This window comes from Haliotis asinina, chromosome 5 (assembly GCF_037392515.1).
Source record: "Haliotis asinina isolate JCU_RB_2024 chromosome 5, JCU_Hal_asi_v2, whole genome shotgun sequence".
NCBI classification, from domain to species: domain Eukaryota; kingdom Metazoa; phylum Mollusca; class Gastropoda; order Lepetellida; family Haliotidae; genus Haliotis; species Haliotis asinina.
In genome coordinates this window covers 37,638,955-37,663,778 of record NC_090284.1, presented here as the reverse complement: position 1 = coordinate 37,663,778, position 24,824 = coordinate 37,638,955, and the positions used below count along the sequence as shown (strand labels likewise).

General features: G+C 41.7%; 1 protein-coding gene across 3 annotated transcripts in view; it reads left to right on the top strand.

Annotated features, from left to right (window-relative positions):
- The first annotated feature begins 209 nt into the window (after positions 1 to 209).
- The window catches only part of LOC137284308 (inactive rhomboid protein 2-like), a 29,345-nt gene continuing 4,730 nt past the window's right edge, over positions 210 to 24,824 (top strand). Inside the window, exons 1-14 of one of the 3 annotated variants that reach the window (XM_067816077.1) lie at positions 210 to 582; positions 3,942 to 4,076; positions 4,926 to 5,235; positions 5,622 to 5,729; positions 6,367 to 6,503; positions 8,535 to 8,774; positions 9,694 to 9,805; positions 13,432 to 13,506; positions 14,175 to 14,336; positions 14,679 to 14,767; positions 15,530 to 15,593; positions 18,626 to 18,808; positions 21,211 to 21,311; positions 23,707 to 23,860. In XM_067816077.1, coding sequence (XP_067672178.1) covers positions 3,970 to 4,076; positions 4,926 to 5,235; positions 5,622 to 5,729; positions 6,367 to 6,503; positions 8,535 to 8,774; positions 9,694 to 9,805; positions 13,432 to 13,506; positions 14,175 to 14,336; positions 14,679 to 14,767; positions 15,530 to 15,593; positions 18,626 to 18,808; positions 21,211 to 21,311; positions 23,707 to 23,860 — 1,842 coding nt within the window. In that variant the 5' untranslated portion in view covers positions 210 to 582; positions 3,942 to 3,969. Of the gene's footprint in view, positions 583 to 3,941; positions 4,077 to 4,925; positions 5,236 to 5,621; positions 5,736 to 6,366; positions 6,504 to 8,534; positions 8,775 to 9,693; positions 9,806 to 13,431; positions 13,507 to 14,174; positions 14,337 to 14,678; positions 14,768 to 15,529; positions 15,594 to 18,625; positions 18,809 to 21,210; positions 21,312 to 23,706; positions 23,861 to 24,824 lie in introns of all 3 variants that reach the window. The other 2 variants (XM_067816075.1, XM_067816076.1) reach the window with 2 other exon arrangements.

Below are 24,824 nucleotides of genomic sequence, written 5' to 3'. Positions count from 1 at the left end.
TCGAATGATGCAAAGTTAGTTTATATTGACAACAGCACTATTTTTAGAATAATACGTTGCCCACGCTTTTCAAGGGGTTTTCTGTCAAAGAATTTCTAACTTTCGAGTATATTTGGTCTGAACTGCTTATGCAATCTCATTTTAATTCTTCTTTCATTGGCATAAGCATATTTTGACTACTGTGGAATGATAAAAATTTACTTCCGTTCATGCGCAGATGGAACATTGAAAAGAAAACACGGAAATATTTGGCGGTGTAGGTTGGATCGATGTAAGCATCTATTTGGGAGTCTTTGTTTTATATACATCACTGTTTTTGGTGGTGTTTTATGGCTTGGTTTATGTTGAATCGTGCAAATGGGACATTAGATGCCATATGTTTGATACAGATGCGATGGAAGGGTTGAAGTGTCATGGTTCAGTGCCTTCTCGTATCTAGGGAGTGAGAAGTCCGGTTTTCGTTATACAGTTTGGCCCAGAACCTCTACTCTGTAACATTATATAACGAATGACTCAGCCGTCTGAAGCTTGATGCTTACTACCTTAAGTGTGAAGCAACATTGTGGATGTGCCATTTGAGAGGTTAGTATTCACTATCCTTCATATAAACATGTTGTGTCCTAAACAAAGATATGACTATCCCCATCAGAATGACAAATGTAATCAGGTCTAAAGTTGAGGATGGCGGTTCCCTATTTCCTGGTGAATTTCTCGACATATATCTTCAGAGAATGTAATGATGGTGTGAGCAACAAAGATTTTGCAATTAATTACATAAAATGCAGGCCGGTGTCATGAAATCAGTGAACGCGCACCAAGCAACAACCGACCATAACATATACAGCTGTGGATGCTAAGCTAAGTGTTATGATTAACTAGCTGGTAGTGTGCTATTCAGAAAATTACAATCAATAATGTGTCCAGTATGTTTCTGTCTGTAACCATCTAATGTCTGATTCTAGTAACATTCTTTTGGACCAGAAAGATGTGCTACTTTGACCAGTATCTAATGAAATATTGTTAATAACTTAATGTTAAGGGAAGAATGTTTAGATGTCTCTGGCAGAGATTGGTAAATGGGAGGTCTCTATAAGAATTACTGATTTCTGTTCACTCATTGACATTGGAAGATCATCTGTCAACAGATAGACATTTGTGTACAGGAGATTCCAGAGGGGCTTGTCACGCACAGAATAGCATCAAGGTATATTTTGTGATCACAAGGGTTAGGAAGGGATGTTACAAGGTTCCCAGGGGCTTGTCATGCAACTAGTTCTTTAACCCAGGTAGTGATAAATATACCTCGATGCTATTTTTGTATGACAAGCCCCAGTTAGAGAAACTTGGCCAGGTGCCTGCCCTGCCAAGCATGAATCAAAGCATTCAGCATCTTCCTACTGTGTCTGCAAGTTTATCATGTTTAGTTCTTGTTTATCCAATTTAGATCTGAAAGCATGGTAGCAGTAGGTATTTAGTTTAGATATATTTATTTTAATGTCCCATCCTGTTTTAGATTTCAGTGTGCATTGAGTAGCTTTTAATGATATTTTTGTATATCATTGTTTGTACATAAATAATATAAGTCAGACCAGAAGGCATAGACACTTGCATGATTACAGTTTGAGTAGGAAATATAATTTGTAAGTTCATATTGTATGTTATATGAGTATTTCGTTTTGAACTAGGAATAAGGGCTGTAACAGGATAGTACTCATATTTATGGTGTGTAATGTCAATATACTTTGTCCCAGGATGGTATGTATCTCAACAGTCAGGTTGCAATATCATGCACAGTATTATCTGTGTTATGTATTACAAAACTGTCATTGTGAGAGGAAACACTCGCTGTTAAACCATATTCGTACTGAATAACATTAGCAGAAATGTGAGAACTGATGGTGTGTCAAAAACTAAGAGTTTAAATGAAGAGATCTGTGCCCTAGCCCTGCTGTTAGAAATAAGGATCAAGGAGTTCCTTAAACTAAAATATTGTTTAAAAATAATGACCAAACATCCCCAGGACCATCCATAATTTTACATAATGTTTGTGCGTACTGCCATGAGAACAAATTTTCACACTCAGTATGTGTGTGTGTGTTGATATGATGCTTAGATTTCAAGACAAGGTGCATCCTCTATACTAGTATCTCTGAGCCTCACATTTCAGTAAAGCAACACCAACTCATGGATCCATTCCTGTAGTTCTTGTGATTGCAAGTTATCTGCCCTTAGTTTTCAGTAACCGTTTAGAAGCCAATTAAATAATGACATAGGGGAAAGGGAGGTAACTTGTATTTCTAAGAACCCAAAGATACCACCTGTTTTAGTGGATGTGAGGACAACCTTTCAATCACAAAGGATTTTGTAGGTGTTTTCTTGTGAGTCAGTTTTCAGTGTTGAATTTTTTCTGAAATCATGATTGGACTGGCAACAATCTAGTAGGTATTGCCAACCCATCTTTGGGGCAGGTATGTAACCCACATTCTGATTGGTACTTGATAGTGTAGTCACTCACTCACTTTATAAGGATGTCATCTGATCTGAATGTAGAGAATGAAATATTCTTAAGGGCATGATAACTTTTAGACTTCATCTTTCTTTTAAACCTCAGAAAGGTTTGTGTCCATTTTATTGCACTAGACAGTCTCTTATTAGCCAAGTTCCCCTCAGATGGACTGTTTTGTATAGAAACATATAGGTGAACCATTAAAAGTCTTGCACATGTACATAGTGTTTGCATGAAAGTGATATTGATACTATTTGAACTGGCAACAATCTAGTGGGTATTGCCAACCCATCCTTGGGGCAGGTATGTAACCCACGTTCTGATTGGTACTTGATAGTGTAGTCAATAACAATTGCTAAGTGGAATCCAAGAATCTGTAAATCGAGCTTCTCAGAGCTACTGGAATCAAACTAGATGTTTGTGGCAATTTTCATATAACAATTATAAAGCTTACCGTCAGTAGGACGCATGAACAACCAGATTAGAAAAAATGTGCCCCAAATTCTCGCCTTCTGTGATGGTGTGGGGTGGGATCGAAAAATTTTCGTTAAGGCTGCTTTTGGAAATTACAGGCCACATTGATTCAAGGAAGCACATTGAGTTTTTGCAAGAGGGACTGCAACTCAAATATCGGACAGTGTGGAATTCCTTATGTAATGCAACCAGATAATGACTGCATACACACATCCGTCCACACCAGAGTTTGTTATTGTCAGAACTGCATTCAGGAAGTGGATTTTCTGGCTGCTGGGATCTGAATCCCAATGAAAATGTCTGGCAGATCATGAAGGACAAAGTGGAAAAGTTGGAACAGAAAGACATTGCAGACAGGAAACAAGTTATCCATGAAACATGGTAGAACTATCTGAGGAACTCATGGACAATCTTGTAAATTCATGCCTCGTCGGATTGAACAGTGTTTGGAGCGAAATCATAGACTGACTGACTATTGACTTATTATGAATGATTTAACAATGCATTGTCTACATGTGTGCCAAGTTTCATAAATCTATGTCAGTTATTAAATCAAGATGTGGTATCAAAACTTGTCTCATATTTTTTGCTCAATACCATATTTGAACGCAGTGGGTTACAGAAAATGCAATACCCACTCAACTTTCATAATACCCAGAGTAGGAACCGTCTGTATTGAGCACAAAGCTGGTACTTACACTTTTCTGTTAAAGATAGAACACTATGAGAAGAAATGGAGCACTTTTCTATGCCAGTACCATTGTTTTAACTGTTGGAGCCTAACCCTAACCCTAACCCTAACCCAAGTGGTAACCCAGCTAACCCTAACCTTAAATTGCCTTCTGATCATGCACAGAAACTAGGTTTATTGATACCAGTATAAGTACATATACTCGAAGAAATTTCACATGTACCTGCATTGCTCATGTCAGGTTTCATGATGAAGGTTTTGATTTTTCAGTTTGAAGGATTCCTAAGACAAACATAAGATGGCCTACGATCGTCAGGTTTCCAGACTGACTACTGTCAGTGCTCCGCCCATGAGAATGAACAGTTCGATGGACCCCGGCGGCAACAAGATGCAGAGGTTTGGAAGGTAGGAATGCTGTAACTGAATTCCTTAAAAGCATTTTCTCCTTTATCAGGGACCTGTGAAGGTCTGGGTTAGAATTGATCTTCAGTAACCCATGCTTGTCGTAATAAGTGACCAACAGGATCAGTTGGTGAGGTTCACTGACTTGGTCGCCATGTCATTGTACCAGATTCCAATGCATAGATCAATGCTCATGCTGTTTCTCACTGGATTATCTGATGCAGACCAGATCATCGTCACCATTGCTAAATATTGCTGAGGGTGGCATAAAATTAAACTCACTCACTCATTCCACTCATTCCATCCACTCACTCACTTACTCACTTTATAAGGATGTCATCTGATCTGAATTTAGAGAATGAAATATTCTTAAGGGCATGTTAACTTTTAGACTTCATCTTTCTTTTAAACCCCAGAAAGGTTTGTGTCCATTTTATTGCACTAGACACTCTCTTATAAGCCAAGTTCCCCTCAGATGGACTGTTTTGTATAGAAACATATATGTGAACCATTAAAAGTCTTGCACATGTACATAGTTTTGCATGAAAGTGATATTGATACTATTTGAACTAACATGAAAAATTCAGTCACTTACAAAAAATAAGTTTGTTTGGATAGACATTTATCATATCTTCTTAATCATAATAATTTCTATACTAATGTTAGGGTGAACAGATCAAAGATGTTTTTATGAAACAAAGTTACAATGCACTCAGTTTCATTGATGGGTTTCAGTATGAGAAAGAGATGCTTTTAAAAATGGCAATTATGCCTCATATGTACCATTGTGTCATTGTTCACATATCTAACAATGAAACTCTTTTTGGTAATATATGGCTGATTTGCTCTCAGATTCATGAAGTCAAGCATTGCTGATTTCTTTGGTGTCGGAGATGACATGGAGGAATCAAGAGCCAAGTGGGACAACCGCTGCAAAAGGTACGCTGGCTCTATAGGGAAGCTGAAGAAGACAGTGGAGGATGACATTGATGGGTCACGACTACCCCACATTGTGGACCCCCTCCGACACCCGACATCACGGCGCAGCACGCCCATGTCTAGCATCAGTACATACTATCGGAGTACTCAAGGGTTGCCACGCAAGAGGACACGGAAAGACTCGGTCATGAAGATGACACTGAGGGGTCTCACAACGCTAGCGGTAAGTAGTCTGTGAGGATTGTCGACCAGAGTATCCCTAGTATTTTGGCTCTCAGAACCTTTGATGAGGTTTTGGTAGTTATAAAGTGTGATCTGGCTGAGTGCATGTTGCTCATTGTATCAACCACTAGTTTGCCTGTCCTAGGTTTTTGGTATTGACAAGTACAAACTGACATGGCCAGTGAAACTGCTTTTACAAACTCAACACTTTAGTCTTTAATATTAGTTTGTATATAAAATGCATCTCTGAACAGAAAAAAAATTATTCAACTTTATATATGATGTTCTGTATTTCCTTGAACAAACTTCATGATTCTGCTCACTGAGGTATTTCTCATGTGAAATACACATTGGCACAGTCAGTGTATTTTGTTTCATTTCATGTAGGGAGCTCGCAGAAATCTACGTGCTAAGAAAGGCTTGAAAAATCGAAGTTATGCCCCAGCAAGTCTGGCGGAGGATATGATGGATGCGTCCAGCTACACCCCGTCCCAGGTATATGTACGTCATTAGTCTTCCTCTGCATGCTGTACCAGCTTGACCATGCATGCAGGGCAACAGACTGTCTTGTGGTGGGTGATGGGCACAATTAGCATCCCATGCATGACCCTAGGATGGATAAAAATAAGGACTGGATGCTCATGATATTTGACAATCTTTATTGTGTGATTTGCGCTCTTGCTATGAAGTATTTGTTTACCAGACACTATCATTAATGTGCACCACCATGGTATAATTACAGTGTAGCTGACTGCAGGCGTGCTATAACATTCACTTACCCCATGGGTGAGAATAGGTCCCCAGATTCCTCTCCATTGCTTGACCACTGGAATGGCAATATTGCTGGAATATTGCTATAAATGCCATAAAACTAAACTTACTGACTCAGTGCAATGGACAAGCCACTGTGTCCAAGCCTCAGTTCTTTACAGGCAGACTTGATACTGACTGAAGAAAACAAGTTGAAAGCTTAAATGTTAATTTGCATGATGCCACTGCTGATAATGTCAAGTTGATTATTGACCAGATCCCACTGTTGTTACAGTAATTTGTACATGTGTAATCAGTGTGCAAGCCCAATCACACCCACTTGTCTCATCCAGAGATTATTCACATTCTATGTTATCTGCAGCCTATGACAGAAGACCACTTCAGCCTGGAGGATGATGTGTTTTATGATGAACCCATGACAGAGATTGAGCCTTCCAAACTGGACCGGATTCGGGAGGAGTCCGATGCTGCAGATGCTAAGGCTGCCCGTGATATAGGGTAATGTATAGAACCATTGCACATGATGAGTTACAGCTGGTTAGCTTACTTGGGCATACAATGAGGATGTGTCAGGGGTCATCGTCCATTGCCCATCTATGCATCTGTCCAACCTTGAAATGTGTTGTCTTGATTTTCAAAAAAGCATTTTTCGGCATGTCAGTCATATTTCAAAATGGCATGAATGTGGCGTATTTAAGTGTTATTAATAATTCATGGCTATTTTTGGCTATGGGTGATGATGATTTTAAGGGTGTCTTGGGGCTCGCTCACTTTGTTCAGGGTGGATGGGGACTGGCGGATGTATCCATCAATTTTGTATACATGAACTAGGGGGATACAGGAGTTTTGTAAGTAAAAATATTTTTAAATCATGCTTAACAATATGGGCAGGATGAGGTTTTTTAATTTGGCGGAGAAGGTGGGGAGGATGGATGCTTCCCTCACATGGTTGGGGGGACCTCACAGTTTCTTTGATCCAGGAACAAGGAATCATTGAATATCAGTGTGCTGGAATTGAGAGCAGTCTGGTTTGTTATTCAAACGCTTCATGGAACAGGTTCAGAACCATGTGGTTCATCCAGAGATGGACAACCAAACCGCAATGACCTACATCCAGAAGCAGGGTGCAACGGTGCGTCCGTCACTCCTTCAGGAGGCATGGCAGTTTCTGCTGTTGTGTGATCAGTTCAACATATGAGTTTCACCTGTTTATCTCCCAGGGGTAGACAATGTTCGTGCAGATGCTCTCTCTCGTTGTGTGCTTGCACCCCACAAGTGGTTACTGGACCAGAGATATTTGAGGTTATCTCCCAGTTCTTTGGGTCATTCCAGGTGGATCTGTTTGCTCCTGGGGTGATGAATCAGATTCCAGTGTTTTGTTCATAGATCCTGGATCTGAGAGTGATCGCCTCCGATGCCTTCCAGCTCGATTGGATAGACAGGGTTCTGTGGACATTTCCACCGATACAACTGATCTCCAGGGTCCTTTCACAGCTACCCACCTAACCAGCATGACTACTTGTGCTTCTAGCACCTCTGTGGTTGTCTCAACACTGGTTTCTGGTAATACTTGCGTTGCTCATACAACCACATGTACTATTACTTTGGCAACCAAACCTACTATCCCAGAAAGGTCAGCAACACTCGAATCCCAGGATTCAGTGGGTGGCTTGGCCACTGTCGGGAATCGCCTCCAAGCAAGTGATATTCGCCTAACGCACTGTATGAGGATAGATGGGTCTGTTATGCACACTGGTGTGGAAATAGAGGAATTCTCAATCCCTTTTCTTCGACTGTAGTTGAGTTTTTACAGTCTCGGTTAGAAGCTGGCTTGGCAGCGTCAACTATCCATGGCTATTCAACCTTCCACATTCCCACCGAGGGTGCTTTCTTAGGCCCACACCCTCTGGTGTAGCATTTTTATTGCAAGTGTCCAGTCATCCAATGTTCGAGTCCTCCCTGGGACTTACCATTTGTATTAGATTGGATGTCCGGTCCTCTCTTTCGCGTCTCAGCTAATTTGTTGCTTCAGCTATTAGCTTCTTGGGGACATACACACTAATGTCTTCGGACATGGAGCTTACCGTTTTTCATAGTTTCTACTCTCCATAAACGTTGGGTTGGGGGCTGGGACTTTTATATGGGTGTGTTACCAATCAGCCAATGAACATATAGGCTTGACAATATGGGTCCTCACCTTAGTCACATTCCCACCTTGATTGGCATTGGCAGTCAGGTGTCTCTGGGAGTCTGTCTAATATGTATTTGTTATCCCAAGGAGGACTTCTTCTGAAAAAGAATTATACAAACCTGCACAGGTTATGAATTCTTTGCAGAAAGTCCTCCTTGGGTTATGGCCACCTGCCGCCCTCATTCTATCAGCTTCGTTCAGCATGAAAGTAAGGTACGAGGATCACGGCTAGAGTTACCTGCTCTCTGCTGTATGGTGCCCTGGCAGGGCCCTGTAAGGGTGATCTCACAAGACAATAATATTGACCCTTGAGACATTTCCATCATGTTGCCTTTCAGACCTGCTGCAGGGTGGCGTCGAACCCCTCCCCAAGCCTACCCCTCCACCCCAGGGACAGGCATGGATGAGGTAGATTTTGGACTGGGACAGATTACACAGAAGGTGATGGACTCAGTTCTGGAGAGGAACAAGCGGAATGTTGGGATGGGATTTGTGGGTCGCCTCATGAACCGAAGCTTCAGGAGTGACAGACAGACAGATGATGTCAAGCATCAGATAGACGAGATGGATGATCACAGGTAGGCAGGAAATTAGACCACACCTAGTTTTGTCAGGATTTGGAAAGTTTTTTTGTTTTGTTAGGTCTTTATTAAAGTATGTAAATCAGCCAGATGGTTTCTGATGAAATGTCCAAGCAATAATTCATCACCACGATAATTTCTGCTTCTGTAACTATTCTTTGATTGTTTGTATTGCTGGTTGCTTGCATGTACTGTTTGTGGGAGTGTGTGCCCCGAAGGTGGTGCTGAGATCTGCTGTTTGTGTGAGTGTGTGTAGCCTGAAGCTTATGCTGAGATGTACTTTTTGTGTGTGTGTAGCCTGAAGCTTATGCTGAGATGTACTGTTTATGTGAGTGTGTGTAGCCTGAAGCTTGTTCTGAGATGTACTGTTTGTGTGAGTGTGTGCAGCCTGAAGCTTGTGCTGAGATGTACTGTTTGTGTGAGTGTGTGTAGCCTGAAGCTTGTGCTGAGATGTACTTTTTTTGTGTGTGTGCAGCCTGAAGCTTGTGCTGAGATGTACTTTCTGTGTGAGTGTGTGTAGCCTGAAGCTTGTTCTGAGATGTACTTTTTGTGTGAGTGTGTGCTGTCTGAAGCTTGTTCTGAGATGTACTGTTTGTGTGAGTGTGTGCAGCCTGAAGCTTGTGCTGAGATGTACTTTTTGTGTGAGTGTGTGTAGCCTGAAGCTTGTGCTGAGATGTACTTTTTGTGTGAGTGTGTGTAGCCTGAAGCTTGTGCTGAGATGTACTTTTTGTGTGAGTGTGTGTAGCCTGAAGCTTGTGCTGAGATGTATTGTTTGTGTGAGTGTGTGCTGTCTGAAGCTTGTGCTGAGATGTACTTTTTGTGTGAGTGTGTGTAGCCTGAAGCTTGTGCTGAGATGTACTTTTTGTGTGAGTGTGTGCAGCCTGAAACTTGTGCTGAGATGTACTGTTTGTTTCAGACCCTACTTCACTTACTGGGTCACCTTTGTCCAGATTGTTGTCTTCATCGTGTCTGTGTCTGTCTATGGCATCGCTCCCATTGGCATCAGTGAGACTGTCTACTCAGAAACAGTAAGTTTATTATCTTGTTATGTCATAGCCACATCTCACAGGCAGTGATTTGCAAACACTGTTGTTGTTGGAAAGTTCATGCTCACATTGCCAGGGTTACTTGCCCACTGTTGTGCTTATGGAATTTACATGCCCTCTATTGGTGTACTTCTGGAACCGACATGGCCTGTATAGCTGCATTCCTTGAACTTACATGCCCTCTATTGGTGTACTTCTGGAACCGACATGGCCTGTATAGCTGCATTCCTTGAACTTACATGCCCTCTATTGGTGTACTTCTGGAACCGACATGGCCTGTATAGCTGCATTCCTTGAACTTACATGCCCTGTGTTGGTGTACTCCTGGAACTTACATGCCCTGTGTTTTTGTACTCTTGGAACTTACATGCCCTGTGTTGTACTCCTGGAACCTACATGCCCTGTGTTGTACTCTTGGAACCTATATGCCCTGTGTTATTTTACTCTTAGAACTTACAGGCCCTGTGTTGTTGTACTCTTGGAACTTACATGCCCCGTGTTGTTGTACTCTTGGAACTTACATGCCCTGTGTTGTACTCTTGGAACTTACATGCCCCATGTTGTTGTACTCTTGGAACTTACATGCCCTGTGTTGTACTCTTGGAACTTACATGCCCCATGTTGTTGTACTCTTGGAACTTACATGCCCTGTGTTGTACTCTTGGAACTTACATGCCCCATGTTGTTGTACTCTTGGAACTTACATGCCCTGTATTAATATGACAAATTGTTCTGGATAACAACTTCTTTATTGTGTGATTGCGACATTTCGGTACAGATTCTTGTACCGTTGTCAAGCAGGAATGAATAAAATGCCACTCAAACAAGATGCCCTGTATTGTTGTCTTCTTGGAACTAACATGCCCAGTGTTGTTGTACTCTTGGAACCTAAGCTCGTGTGTCGGGGTTACCGGCAACCAAACTGGTGGTTCTCGAGCACCGACTTTGCCGCCTGAATCGGTTCAGCTCAGTGCATCGGGGGTCCCTGCTTTAGCGGTCGATCCCTCGGGGTCTCGCGGCCTCTCTCTTCGGCGAACCAACGGTAGGCCAATTCGGAGCTTTTCGCTCAGATCGTCCCCAGGGCATGTACGCGAATGGATCGCTGTAGCACTGCCGCTGGTGGTCGTCCCATCGGACGCACCCGATTCCACGGAGTTTTGTCTTCCTGGGAAGCATTTACTCCGTGCAGGGTAGCCGAGATCCAGCTGCTCATTAGCGAAGTCGTTATCCTATTCAGTATTCAGTCGGGTTGCCGCTCACGGTTTGATCTCCCGGAGCTCAACCGCCGCTACTCGATGGGGGAGAATGTGCTATTTGACTCTCCTGTTGTCGACGAGTGTGTCTACACCTCGATTGAGCTTGGAGGGTCGTCGGGCCACAGTCAGGCGTCGGCTTACCGTTCCCTTGAGGAGCGGTATCGAAATGCCTTGCAGCAACTTAAGGTTGCGATACACTGTCTACCTCGCTGTCCTGCAGAGGCAGCTGGTATCACAGGAGACGGGTACGAGGAAGTTACCTTGTCCACGTTAGCGTGGCAGCTCACGGAGTTCTATTCACATCTGGTGACTCATGCGCTTGCATGAGTCTGATGATGTGTGCCGTGATGGGCCTTCGTAGGCTATGGCTGGGTCTAGTTCAGGCTAGTTCCAGCCCAGGTCTCCAGGGCACAGGGAAGTTTTGTTTCCCACACCTGGATGTCAGAGTGCTCTCCCAACACCTAAGTCGAGAATCCACACTGTCGGTGATGGATATTCTCACCAGGTGAGGTTGGGTTATCAATTAAAGAATAATTATAATAATCAGAACTGGTGCCAACACAGGATCTGGTTTTCTTGGGGACGAGGTTCAGTCAACCCGAGGGTTGTTTTCCCTGTCCGAAGAGCGCATTACCAAGGTTCGGGGCATAGTTTTACTTTTCCTGTAGATCCCCGTGGTCTCAGCACGAACTTGGCTTCAGTGGCTAGGCAACATGACGGCGACGATGGACATAGTTTGGCGTGCACGTCTGAGAATGCGTCCCATTCAGCAGGCGTTGGCACGGCAGTGGTCCCAATCGGAGAGCTACGAGAAGAATCTGGCTATTCTCCAGTGGTTGATTTCCCACTTGCTGTGGTGGACCGACGCCGGAATCTGTCCAAAGGTTTTCCTCTGGCGATTCTGGTGCTGTCACTCACAATTCAGACTGATGACTTCCTCACAGGGTGGGGGGCGTCCTGGGCGACCTCAGTGTCTGGCATATGGTGCGAGAACAAGGCGACATTGCGCATCAATGTGCTAGAATTGAGAGCAGTCAGGTTGGTGTTCGAACACTTAGTGGCAGGTTCGAACCCGGGTGGTTCGTCTGGAAATGGACAACCAGACGACGATGTCATACATTTTGAAGCAAGGCGGCACGGTATCTCCGTCGCTTCTTCGGGAGGCATGTCAGTTTCTGCTATGGAGCGATCAGTTCAGCATACGGGTTATTCCTGTCTATCTGCCTGGGGTGGACAACGTTCGTGCAGATGCGCTCTCACGACATGTCATAGCGCCCCATGAGTGGTTGCTCGATCGGGAGATATAAGGTATTATCTCCCAGTTGTTCGGGCAGTTTCCAGGTGGATCTGTTTGCCTCCCGGGTGGCAAATCAGATTCCGGTCTGAGAGCGTTTTCCCAGGATGCCTTCCAGTTGGACTGGACGGACAGGGTGTTGTGGGCATGTCCGACAATCTCCCTGATTTCCGAATTACTGCCTCAGCTTGCCACCCAACCAGTGCTGCTACTAGTGCTTCTTGCACCTCTGTGGTCGTTTCAACGCTGGTTTCTGGTAATACTCAGGTCGCTTGTGCGAGCCGCCTTTACTATTACTACGAACCCACTATCCCAGAACAGCCAGCCACACCCCAATTCCAGGATTCAGTGGGTGGCTTTGATTTGGGTTGGTGGGGTTTGTCATTTGGGATTTCCCAAATTCTAACCAATGGGCATGTAAGCTTTGACAAGCGGGTCCTCAGTTTTGTCACGCCCCCGCCTTGATTGGCATAAGCAGTCAGGTGACCAGGTCAGTGCCTTTTCTATTTTCGTGTGGTTGTAGATTTGCACTTCGATCGAATAGACTTTGCTGTCAGACAGAATACCACTCCCAATTGTTTCTCTTCGGGAGTCTGTTTAATGCTTATATGTACCCCAAGGAGGACGTCTTCTGAAAAAGAATTATACAAACCCGTAGAGGTTATGAATTCTTTGAAGAATGTCCTCCTTGGGGTACGGCCACCCACCTCCCCTCATTCTGTCTGATACATTCAGCATGAAAAGTGAGGTGCGAGGTAGACGGCCAGAGTTACCTGCTCTTGGCTGTAGGGGGCCAGGGGGGCCCTGTAAAGGTGGTCCAACAACACAAAATTGAGTTTTTTGTTTTGTAAATATTTTATTATCAAAATAGTTACAACTGTTGTAGGAATTTTAAATGGATATAAAAATGCTTATATGTACCCCAAGGAGGACATTCTTCAAAGAATTCATAACCTCTACAGGTTTCTATAAATTTACATGCCCTGTGTTGTTGTACTCCTGAAAGTTACATGCCCTGTATTGCTGTACTCCTGAAAGTTACATGCCTCGTGTTGTAGGTGCGCATGCCAAACCTAGCCATGCAGCTGGAACATCACCGGGAGAGAGACAACTTGTGGATTGGACCACGGCAGGTCAGTTGTTTATAAAACAACTTCCACGTTTAAGTTGTTTCAAAGGCATTTAGAAGTTGGAGGAATCAAACTAAAAGTGCTTTATGGTTCAACTTCTTTATTATACAAGGTCACAACGTTTCGAGACAGATTCTAGTCTCTTCTTCAGGTGAGGTGAAGAAGAGACTAGAATCTGTCTCGAAACGTTGTGACCTTGTATAATAAAGAAGTTGAACCATAAAGCACTTTTAGTTTAACTTCCACGTTGTTTCTAGATAGAGATAGAAACTGTTTTGTTTCAGGTTTCTTAATTGTCGGGGCTCTAGTCTTTTAACCTTGCAAATGTCCTTATGTTTTAACATAATATTAAGTTTAGGGAAACTGTATGATTTTATACAATTTGTGACTATAATCCTTTGATAAATGCACAAAAAATCATAATACAATTCTTAAATAAAATGCCAAATTTAATAATTACCAACGGTTAGTCTAAGGTACAAAACAAACAAAAAACCTAACCTAACAATCCTTGTTCAGAGCAAAATGACAGATCTTGACAAAGGAACGTGTTGAATCCAATGTGTTACATTAAGAGATCAGCTCAAATGTAGTCAGAGGCTGCACTGCTGGCGCAGTCGAGTGCCGCTGACAATGGATCTGTAGTAATGCAGTGTGTTGCCTTCTGCCAGGCTGACTTGATCCACCTGGGTGCGAAGTACGCTCCGTGTATGCGTTGGGACGAAACACTGAACCGGGCACTGGCACTGGATACTGCAGAGGAGAGGACTTCAGCCTGCTGTGTCAGGAACGACGGCTCAGGGTGTGCTCAGATGACAGAGAAGAGATGTAGTGTATGTAGACATGTTTTGAAGGTTCCTGTATCATGTTACATATTGAAAGGACATTTTGGATCTTTTTGTGTTTATGTAACTATATTACTACATTCTCCCCTAGATTAATGCAGTGAATAATATGATTTCAAGTTACCAGTCACAAGTCACAATTATCCACCAATTTCCCACCCACCCCACTTTTCCCAAACACCACCATGCATTGACTCCACCACCCACCTCACCATCACCACCCAAACCCCACCATGTATTGATTCCACCACCCACCTCACCATCATCATCCCAAACCCCACCATGTATTGATTCTACCACCCACCACTGATGGCTATATTTATTTTACAGGGTATATTATCAACATTCCTGAAGTGGGACAACAACACTCCTGGAGCTGACAAAAGAACGTCTGGATCAGTATGTGGCCAGGACCCTCAGTAAGGGCTTCAAATATATATGTCCCCATCAGTTCAGTGTGTACAGGTGTTCCAGGATTAAGTGATCAGGGTTTGAAGATTTTTTTCCCTGATATCACTCATGGTTTCTCATTACAGTACATGGGGTAATGACAGAGTTACATTGACCTCACCTCAGTCTTTCCTCCACATGAACCAACTGACACACATTAAGGACAGTGTTTGGGAAATGCTTCTTTCCCATCAGTTACAGATGTTTCTTAATATTCCCAAGGAATGGGAGTCAGTGGACAACAAATGATTCATTTACACTCTAACTGGCTGGACTAATGGTCTGTGCATTGTCATGTCAGAATCACTTAAAGAAATTAAGATCCAGCTCATGATCTTCAATGCAGATTTTTATCAACTATAGGATATGCAAAGCATGTGTACTGTCCACTGGATGTTGACAGATGTTTTCCATTTTCATGTTTTCAACCAAGGCACTCAAGCAAGTTGATTACACCCTGTTTATTACAGTATGGATCTTGATCAGGCCCGCTATTTAGTTTGAACTTTGAATCAAATGCAAGTGACACATTAATTCATAACAACAACTGGGGGTGCTGCACTTTAGCAACAAATTTCTAGCTTAGTTCTGTAGTGGCTTAACTTCTGTGCCTTAAGAAGATGAATTATGTTAAAATGTATGCTTTCAAATCTCATTGCATAGAAACTGATAAGCAGAGGAAACAGATACTTTTGTTAGAGCTGCACTAATTCCTTGTGTCCTGTCTGTAGATTCTGCACTGACCCTGCCTCAGTCTCCCTGTTCAAGTGGCCAGATGACATCACTCAGTGGCCGGTAAGCATATCTCACATACAATGGTCTGTTTTAGAACAGATCTTTCTCTGGGTACATTTACCCATTTTATGCTACACAAAATTAAAAAGTCTTTTTCCTCGTGTGGTGACGTCCTCTTATGTCCCACTTTTCCTGCGCGTTGTGACTGCAGGGCAAGAATGGCAGAGGTGCCATCCTGTGTGTGCGCAGTTCTCAGATAACATACCAGTGTTTCTGCCACCTTCCAACTGGATTGGACAGACAGGATATTGTTGGCGTTTCCACCTCTATCCAGCTCGCTAATTGTGCTAATGGCACCTCTGTAGCCATCGCAGAGCTGGTTTCCAGTGATTCTTAGGTTTCTGACTCAACCTTCTGTTCTATTACCTTTATGGCCATACATTCTGACTCAGAGCAGCGCACCACAACCAATATCTGAACACTATTCAAACTTCCCTCAAGGTTCACCTCCTGGCATGCCTCCCTTCAAGCCACACGTCACGTGACTAGGCAAGTGTAATGGTGAACTACCGCTCATTCGGCAATGTTTTTTCACTGTTTTGTTTTTGTACGCTAACACAATTTCCCTCCAAGTCTTTGGGAGTCTTTGTGTTTATGTATATATGTACCCCTTGGAAGATCTCTTCCGAAAAAGAATGAGCCTAACTTGCAGAGGTTTTTAATGTTTTGAAGAGAATCTTTCTTGGGGTAACACCTCCAGCTGCCCACAATTCTGTTCTCGGTTGTATGTCATCAGCAGAAGGAATGGTGATTTGTAGATAGGGATGTACCTGAATGGCGGCACATGCGTGGTAAGGAAATGTGAAAGGAAATCTTCTGTGTGAATGATAGCTGAGCACTTGAATCCCTTGTAGTTAAATTGAAGAGGACGTAAAAGTTTACTCACTAACGAGTTGCCTGCCTTGAACCCTTTCCCGCCCAAACAGTCACGTGATTTGCCATGCTTTAACTTCTCTCCTTCACCCAATTTCAAATTGGCTGCCATTGTTCTTAAAATTGTCAAAATAATTTCATGATATTGTGGTCCCAGACGATCGTTGGGTCAAGATCTAAGCCATGATTCTAGAAGCAGTCATCTCTCCATTACCACTACAAACATGGCAATGTCTTCACGGTCTCTCACCTCAGCGGAGGACTTGATTCACAGATGAAAACTACAATTACGTCCACTGCAGTGTTTCCTGGCAAGACACATGGACAACAGGGGCCTGATCTCTCTACCAGTCTCAAGATATCCGTGTTCTGGTGGACTCACATGTCAAATGTCTGCGGAGTTACCTATTTAGAAGAGCCTGTCTTTGACTCGCATCTCTATGTAGATGCATCACTACAAGGATGGGGAGCACATCTTCACAATTAAGTGGCATCAGGGAAGTAGTCGAAACGAGAACAACATCCTCACAGCAACCAGTTGGAGATGAAGACTGTGCTCAACGCAATACAACACAGGTCAAGCTCACCGATCAACTGAATGCTAACGGTTCACACAGTGGCATTCTACATACATTCTACATATATCAACAGGGATCAACAAGATCACTAAGCCTGCTTTAACTCACCTTCCAGTTGTTCAACATCGTAGATGAGTTAAACATCTGGCTAAAGGCTTTTCAAATCCTGTGAGCCAAGAACATAGAACAGACGCTCTATCCCGCCCATTTCATCTATCACATATGGAATGGATGCTCCATCCAGAGGCGTTCCAGCTCATTACTGTGAAAATAGGACCCCCCCTCATAGACCTGTTTGCCACAAGGTTCAACAAAGTTCTACAGACATTCATTTCACCAGTACCAGATCCTCAAGCCTGGGCAACAAACAGTGAAAGCAACTCTGCCTTCCACTTCCCTACAACAGCCTGTATGTCAGAGATATGTGCAGTGGACTTTGAATAAACTAGATGGGACGTCATTGCAAAGAATCGGTTACCTGGACAAATAGTTTCAGGTCCCAGCACTATCTACAATCCTCAGACCAGAGGACACTTAAGACTTCTCCTTGTGTCCTGTCAGAGCCCTGAGGATATATCTTCAAAACACTAAAACAAGGAGACAAAAGTTCAAGCACCTATTCATCTCCTTGTAAACAGAGAGAACAACAACATCATGTTGTATGAGACTATACTAGTGCCTACAAAACAGCAAGACATGAACCCCCAAGAGCTTCCAATCCACACAAAGTCAGCATGGGTGTCCACACTCGCTCTGCATGGAAATGGGAAAAAGTGTTCGCCAAACACTACCTCACAGGCATCACCACCACTGGCTTTCAGCAGTTTGGGTCACTTGTTTTAATACAACAACTAATGGTTCCACACAGGGGCTGAGTTGGAAATCTCACCCTTTATCACGTTGACTTCTTGAATACCATCACTCTGGAGAGTTTTGGTTGAGAGTCCGTATGTACTATCTACACCTGACTAGCATGAGTGATTGGTTTACTCTGATGAAAATCTACATCTCATTTGAACAACATTGAAAATTAACTCCAGGGATTAATTACCCGAGTGGGGCCATCCTCAATGCATGTAATAAGACTCGTCGGGTCTCCCAGAAGAACTATATGCTTAATATTACAACTGTAGAGTAGCTTGATAAGTCTAATTGATCAGTCTGTTGGTGCTAGGGCTTAATCAGGAGACAAGCATGGCAAGTCATGACTTTTGGTGGGAAAGGGTTCAAGGCAGGCAATTAATGAGGCAACTTTTATGTCCTCTTCAAGGGAACTACAAGGGATTCAAGTGTTTCACTATCATTCGCATAAATAGAGGAGATAAGCACAATAAGCATGATTCAGGATAAGTATAAAATGTCAATTTTACTTAAAGAATTACATTATGAACCCCTAGGAATATTTTCTTCAAAGAATTGAAACTCTACTCAACTACTCACAGATTTGCTAAAAGAAATTATTCCATTTCTTGTATTCATTAATGTGTTAAATTTTGAAGGAAACATTATTGCCAGGATTAAGATTATTTCACTGTATGTTGAAGTGGTCTCAGAGCTAGAGGCTAATTGTGTGTTTTACAGCTTTGCAAGGCAACAACAGAACTGAACCAAAGCAAAGCAAGTAGTGAAAATCGGCACATGACCTGTGAAGTGGTAGGTCATCCCTGTTGCCATGGTATCCAGGGAGAGTGTTTCATCACTACAAGAGAACACTGTGATCTGAAGCGAGGCTACTACCATGAAGAGGCATTCCTATGTTCACAGGTAACATACTGGCTTCAACTTTTTAGTGGTATTATCTTGTGAATGGACGAAAGTCTTCCATAGCAGCTACCATACTTAACTGTGCCCGTGGCGGAGATGTAGCCTAGCAGGTAAAGTGTTCACACAAAAGACCTGGTTTAATTCTCTACACAGGTACAGTGTGCTCTCTGATATTGCTGGAATATAGCTAAAAGCTGCAGAAAAACCAAACTCACTTCACTGTATCCTTTGTCAAAAGTCAAGATGGTATCAAATCAAGGCATCAATAGATGTAATTTAAGTATGTGTGTGTGTGCTAGGATCTTGTATAGAATGTATTTCATATGGGACATTTCCCATAGCCACAGATAGTGATATCTCCATCTGTAATGAAGAGTTGCTCAAAACACACCCGTTACTTTTTCGCGACTCATGTCTTTTGTGCTCTTTACCTGTCACAGTGTGATGAACAGCTAGTATCGTCAGCTGATGCATTGTACTCAAGCCAGGAGTTTGTTTTCTTGTGTTGGAAGTAATATCTACTACCAAGAAAAGAAGTACCATTTTACAGTTGTAAGTGGATGATATTCCCACATGAGGATTTATTCACAGATTTAAAAAAGATTTTTGTATTTTGTGGTTGTTTTTTTTCCCCCTTTCACATTTCAGGTCTGATTCCAGTGTAGATTATTAGAGCTTGTTCAGCTTGACCTGAGCTACTGTACATATGCATGACCGGAGAGGTCAAATGGCACAAACAGGAAGCCGAGTTAACTTCACTAAATAGGGGAAGAGAGAATGTTATTAATGCTGCATTTGTGTGAAGACTGCGTAAATCCGAAACATTCAACCATTTTTTAAGAAAGTTTGGATATTGCTGACGATTTCTCAACACTGAGATGTTGAAGGGCAACCTTGCCTTAGCTGTTTGGATATCTTGATGATCAACTGACAAAGGCACACTCCTTCACAATAATGGACTGAACCAGTTGTGACAGGGTCATGCAGAGCATTAGTATTCACTTGACCAGGTCAACAGAATGATGTAAGGCAGACTGTTTTGAAGTCATGGGGCATATATGAAACTGTCAAATTAATCTGTAATGGCCTTATTTTTGACATACATCTAGCTCCTAGTTACATTACAGAACAGGCCCTTACCTGACACAAAGGCAAACTGTAGCACAAATGGGGCTCTGCAGCATAGAGAATGTGACAAGTCTTCTTATATGTGAGCTAAGCAAACAAAGGTTGGCAGCGTACTCCCATCGCTTCGGATCAAAAAATATTTTTCATGTCAAAATAAAATATTGCCACCATCAAAAGTACACTCCCATTTATTCACTTGGTTGTGCTCTCAGATTTTCTATACCATGTTTGATAATTAATCACATGAAATATGCTGTAATTATTAAACATTTTAAGCACCACGCTTGGTATTCAGATCGTTTTTTGCCTCCATTACCCCTGCCAGCTTCCGTTTGAATGGGGTGACGGAACAAGAATAAGCAGAGATTAAAAAGAAATACCCTATTGTCTAATTTTATCATCAACATGTTGGAGTTTATTTGTCATTTCTGTCGTTGCTATTGTTAGAATTTCCGTAACATTGATTCTGCATAAAAACACTTCTGGGGTAATAGTCGGATGCAGCAGGGGAGGTAATTGTAAGTATTCCATATGGAATAATACCCTCCTGTTCCTTCACTCCATTGAAACAGAAGCTGGGAGGGGGAATGGAGGCGAAAAACAGTCTGATTTACCAGAAGATTCGCTTAAATTGTTGAATAAAATGTATTTCACATGAGTAATTGTTCAACATCGGGTTGGAAATGTGAGAGCACAACCCAGTGAAGAAATGGGTATATACTTTTGATGGTGGTGATATTTTATTTTGACATGAAAAATATTTTTCGAACTGAAGTGAAGGAAGTACGTTGCCAACCTTTGCTCGCTTCACTCGCATATAAGGAGACTGGTAATTTTCTCTATGCTGCGCAACCCATTTGCGTTACAGTTTGCCTGTTCCTGACATTATGTGATGCCCAGTGATGTATGGAAACAAACAGCTTATGAACCAAAGGGAAATAAAGGTTAAGAGGCTGAAAGTTATTCAAGCATGCTAGAAATGTTTCATAGTCTGTGAATCAGTGGGTTGTCGATTTTCATTCCTAGTTTCCATGGGAACATATGAAGTTCAAAGTTAACAGTCGCATGACATTACCATCTCATCCTTCCAGGTACCCATGTAGAGAAAAACAGAGTCACTACCCACCTCTGATGACCTCCACCTTCTGTCCTCAGGCACTATTGCTTAATTTCCTGTTATTTGTCATCTGCAAACAGGAACATGGACCACAACACGATAAAGGGGGATAATCAATATAATGTGTATATAGTTCCTCCCTTTGGTTGTGTTGTAGGTGAAGTGTATGCAGCAGATCTGTGGAATGATTGTGTTCTCCCACCCGGACCACCCGGACCAGTTCTACAGACTGTGGACATCTCTCTTCCTTCATGGCGGGTCAGTCAAATGTGTATATCAAACTTCCCCCTCATCTCAACACAGGGCTTGTGTTCTTACATGTAGATGCCATATATATCCCTGAATGCCGAGGGTTAAGCCTGTAGTTCAGGTAATTCCCTACCTGGAGAAACTAGAAGGGCATACAGAAATGTCAAGGGATTAATGCAACTCAAATCTTGCATACTTGATGAAGAAATTTAAAAGTAATATGTATAAACTTAAAGCTTACATGCATGCAGAACTTTGCAGATTCTGATACCTTGGTATGGACTTACAGAAACAAAATTATCCAAAATACAAATTCAGCAAATTAAGTTGAAAAATAATGAAAAAAACCCTGCAAAATCAGAGTTCAAACGATTCACTGATTTCATTCCAGCTGGGATGTAAAGTGGTTTCAACACTGCACACTGCATAGTGCACACATATTCCGGACTACAATGTCATGCGCAGGAGTAGTATAATCTTTGTTGTGTGCACAAACAAGTAAATAATCAACTTGTTACATGTAAAAAAGATGTTTGTTGTGATAAACAGCCTCTGTCACAGACAAAACTCAATGTCTGTTTTATTGACACCTATGCATCTGCCTGTCTGTCTGCTAATGACATCATGCAATTTGAACTTAAAACCTGTCGGGCTATATGCCATAAACAAAGAGCCCAGAGAGTATCCGCAGATGAACCAGCCAATGAAAGTCTTCATTATACTTGAGTGCTTGCCCACCTGTTCTTACTGGGTTCGGTATCCCACATGCTTCATTTCGAGTACCCAAGTACAAAATATTGATTTGATTTGCGATTGTACGCTTGTAAATTGGTTTATTTGTTTTTTCATTATCAGCGACATATATTATAAGTCATGAATGAATGATAATTGTGTTTTAATTATGTTTATTTTTTGGGTTGCGTCTAAGCTTTAAGTATACGCTGAAAACACCACAAACAGTGAGAAACGACAAATAAATACATTCATCCCTCGTAATAACGCGCTTCGCGATACCACGGATTCGGTTAAACCACAGGGTAATCCGTGGCTCCCATAAAAAAAGTTGAACTGCAATCACACCCCTTCACGAAATCAAAAATAGATCATCAACAAATCCGCTTTTGAGCTCTGATAAATAACTAGTGAAATTCAGTGCGGGTGTCAACTGACAGTGTTTATAGTACATATCCATTGTTTTTCAGATGCTTAAAACATGCAGGGATTTCTCAATAATAATTATACCAACAGCGAAATATTGTAGTAACTTATACATTTCTGCATTTGCAGAAAACATACATTATATACTAATCCGATAGCAATATAAACTATGTATATTTATTAACTGCTTAATATATAAAATATTCAGAAAATGGAATAGAAATTACTTGATGTAATATTATCTGATCGTTTTTATCTGAATCATCGGTACATTGGACCAAAACATCTGTGCACAGCTGATTGCTATTTCTGGCTTAGTAGAATAATGGGAACAACAGTTAAAATACCATGTCTAGTGATTTTTTATTTCAAATTTACCGTACATATATATGTTTTCATTTTTAAAGTTTGTTTATTTTCACCTTCAAAGATACGATATAGTTTTGACAAGGCACAATGCACATAATAGCAGTTTAGTTATGTCCTTGGAAAATGCGATTTTACGCGGCCTTTGTTCCACATTATGTAATAGGTACTATGTAGCATATGTCTGATAACATGCGGGGTCATCCTTGGACCCCAAGACCCACCACGTTATGGCGAGGGATGACTGTAGTCTCAGATGAACTGATAGTTAACAATCATGCCCAGAAAAAACAGTAAATAGACTCTAGCCTCAACGTGAATGTAAGCTGACCGATGGCACCCTGCCACTGAATATGAGGGCTTGCCAGGCTTTTGCTAGACAATAGAGACCCGGAGAAACAATAGAGTAAGCAAGTGCAATGTAAAAGTGAAACAGGTTCACTGACTGAGCTGTGATCAAGACTATGACCATAGAAGCTAAAATTCCAATACACTTCCCTCTAGGAAGATCTACCTGTAATATATACTGACTATTCACCTCTTCCCTCTAGGAAGATCTACCTGTAATATATACTGACTATTCACCTCTTCCCTCTAGGAAGATCTACCTGTAATATATACTGACTATTCACCTCTTCCCTCTAGGAAGATCTACCTGTAATATATACTGACTATTCACCTCTTCCCTCTAGGAAGATCTACCTGTAATGTATTCTGACTATTCACCTCTTCCCTCTAGGAAGGTCTACCTGTAATGTATACTGACTATTCGCTTGTTGCATGTAGGTAGATCTACATGAAATATATACTGACTATTAGCCTATACCCTCTAGGTAGATCTGCCTCAAATATATACTGACTATTCACCTGTTGTCTTTAGGTTGATTCACCTGATTATCACAGTAGGATTCCAAGTGTTGGTTATGAGAGACATGGAGAAGCTGACCGGTGCTATCCGCATGGCTATCATCTACCTTGGCACTGGCATCTGTGGCAACCTGGCTAGCAGTGTCTTTCTGCCATATGTTGTAGAGGTAAGATCATTTTCTACTTCTCACTTGACCCAGCCTCACTTGCCTTCATGTGAACATCTAGGAACATGGTTCCCAGAAACATGCACTTTCTGATAATTGAGGGCATATCTGATGGGGAGTTTGATCTGTCTCTGTATCCAATATATGAAACGTCAATAATGCTTAACACAGGATTTCGATAATTTCCCTATTTAGTGATGATGTTATTCTATGGCTCTGGCAGTGTGTGATTGGCAAACTTCAAAGTTGAAGTTAAATTAATTCACCAGAAGTAAGCCAAGAAACTGTCAGAATAGAGAAGAGAAATATATCAAATCTAAGTGAGGAAATGTATGGCTGTCAGTTTCTGTTCATAAAGAGGCAATGTTTTGGTGTACTCCATCATCACTTCCACATTGTCATGTGACACAATGACTAGATCAAATACATGTATTATGCCTAAATTTTGGTAGCTATTAACATGTAGCACACTGCAACAATTATCTGACACTGTTTACATTTATTGAACTTATGATTAATAAAATGCTTTGCATTCAGCTCCTGACCACTGCAAACCTTTATAAAAAGAGAACAAGACTTTCAGAAATGAAAATTGTGAATATGTATGTTACATACAATTTTCTGTAAAATATCCCCCCTTATATCAGAAAGGCACTATTTCACACCGCATTTCTCTGAAAATATATAATGCATTTCTCTAAATCAACTATCTATCAGCCGTAAGGGATGCTACCATATAATTTGTTCCCCACAAAAGTATGTATTTAGATTACAATATCAAATTAAAAAGTTCAAATGAATTTATGCAACGTTGCATTAAAGTGACTCTTGAGTACTCTAGTGGGCAAACACATTTTCAAGCAAACCCGTTAGAGTTATGTCCCTTGGAGTACAGTTTACAAATATAGCCTATAACTTCTTTGGAAACAGAACCCAATCAAAATGATCAAAGTGATTCTAAAGT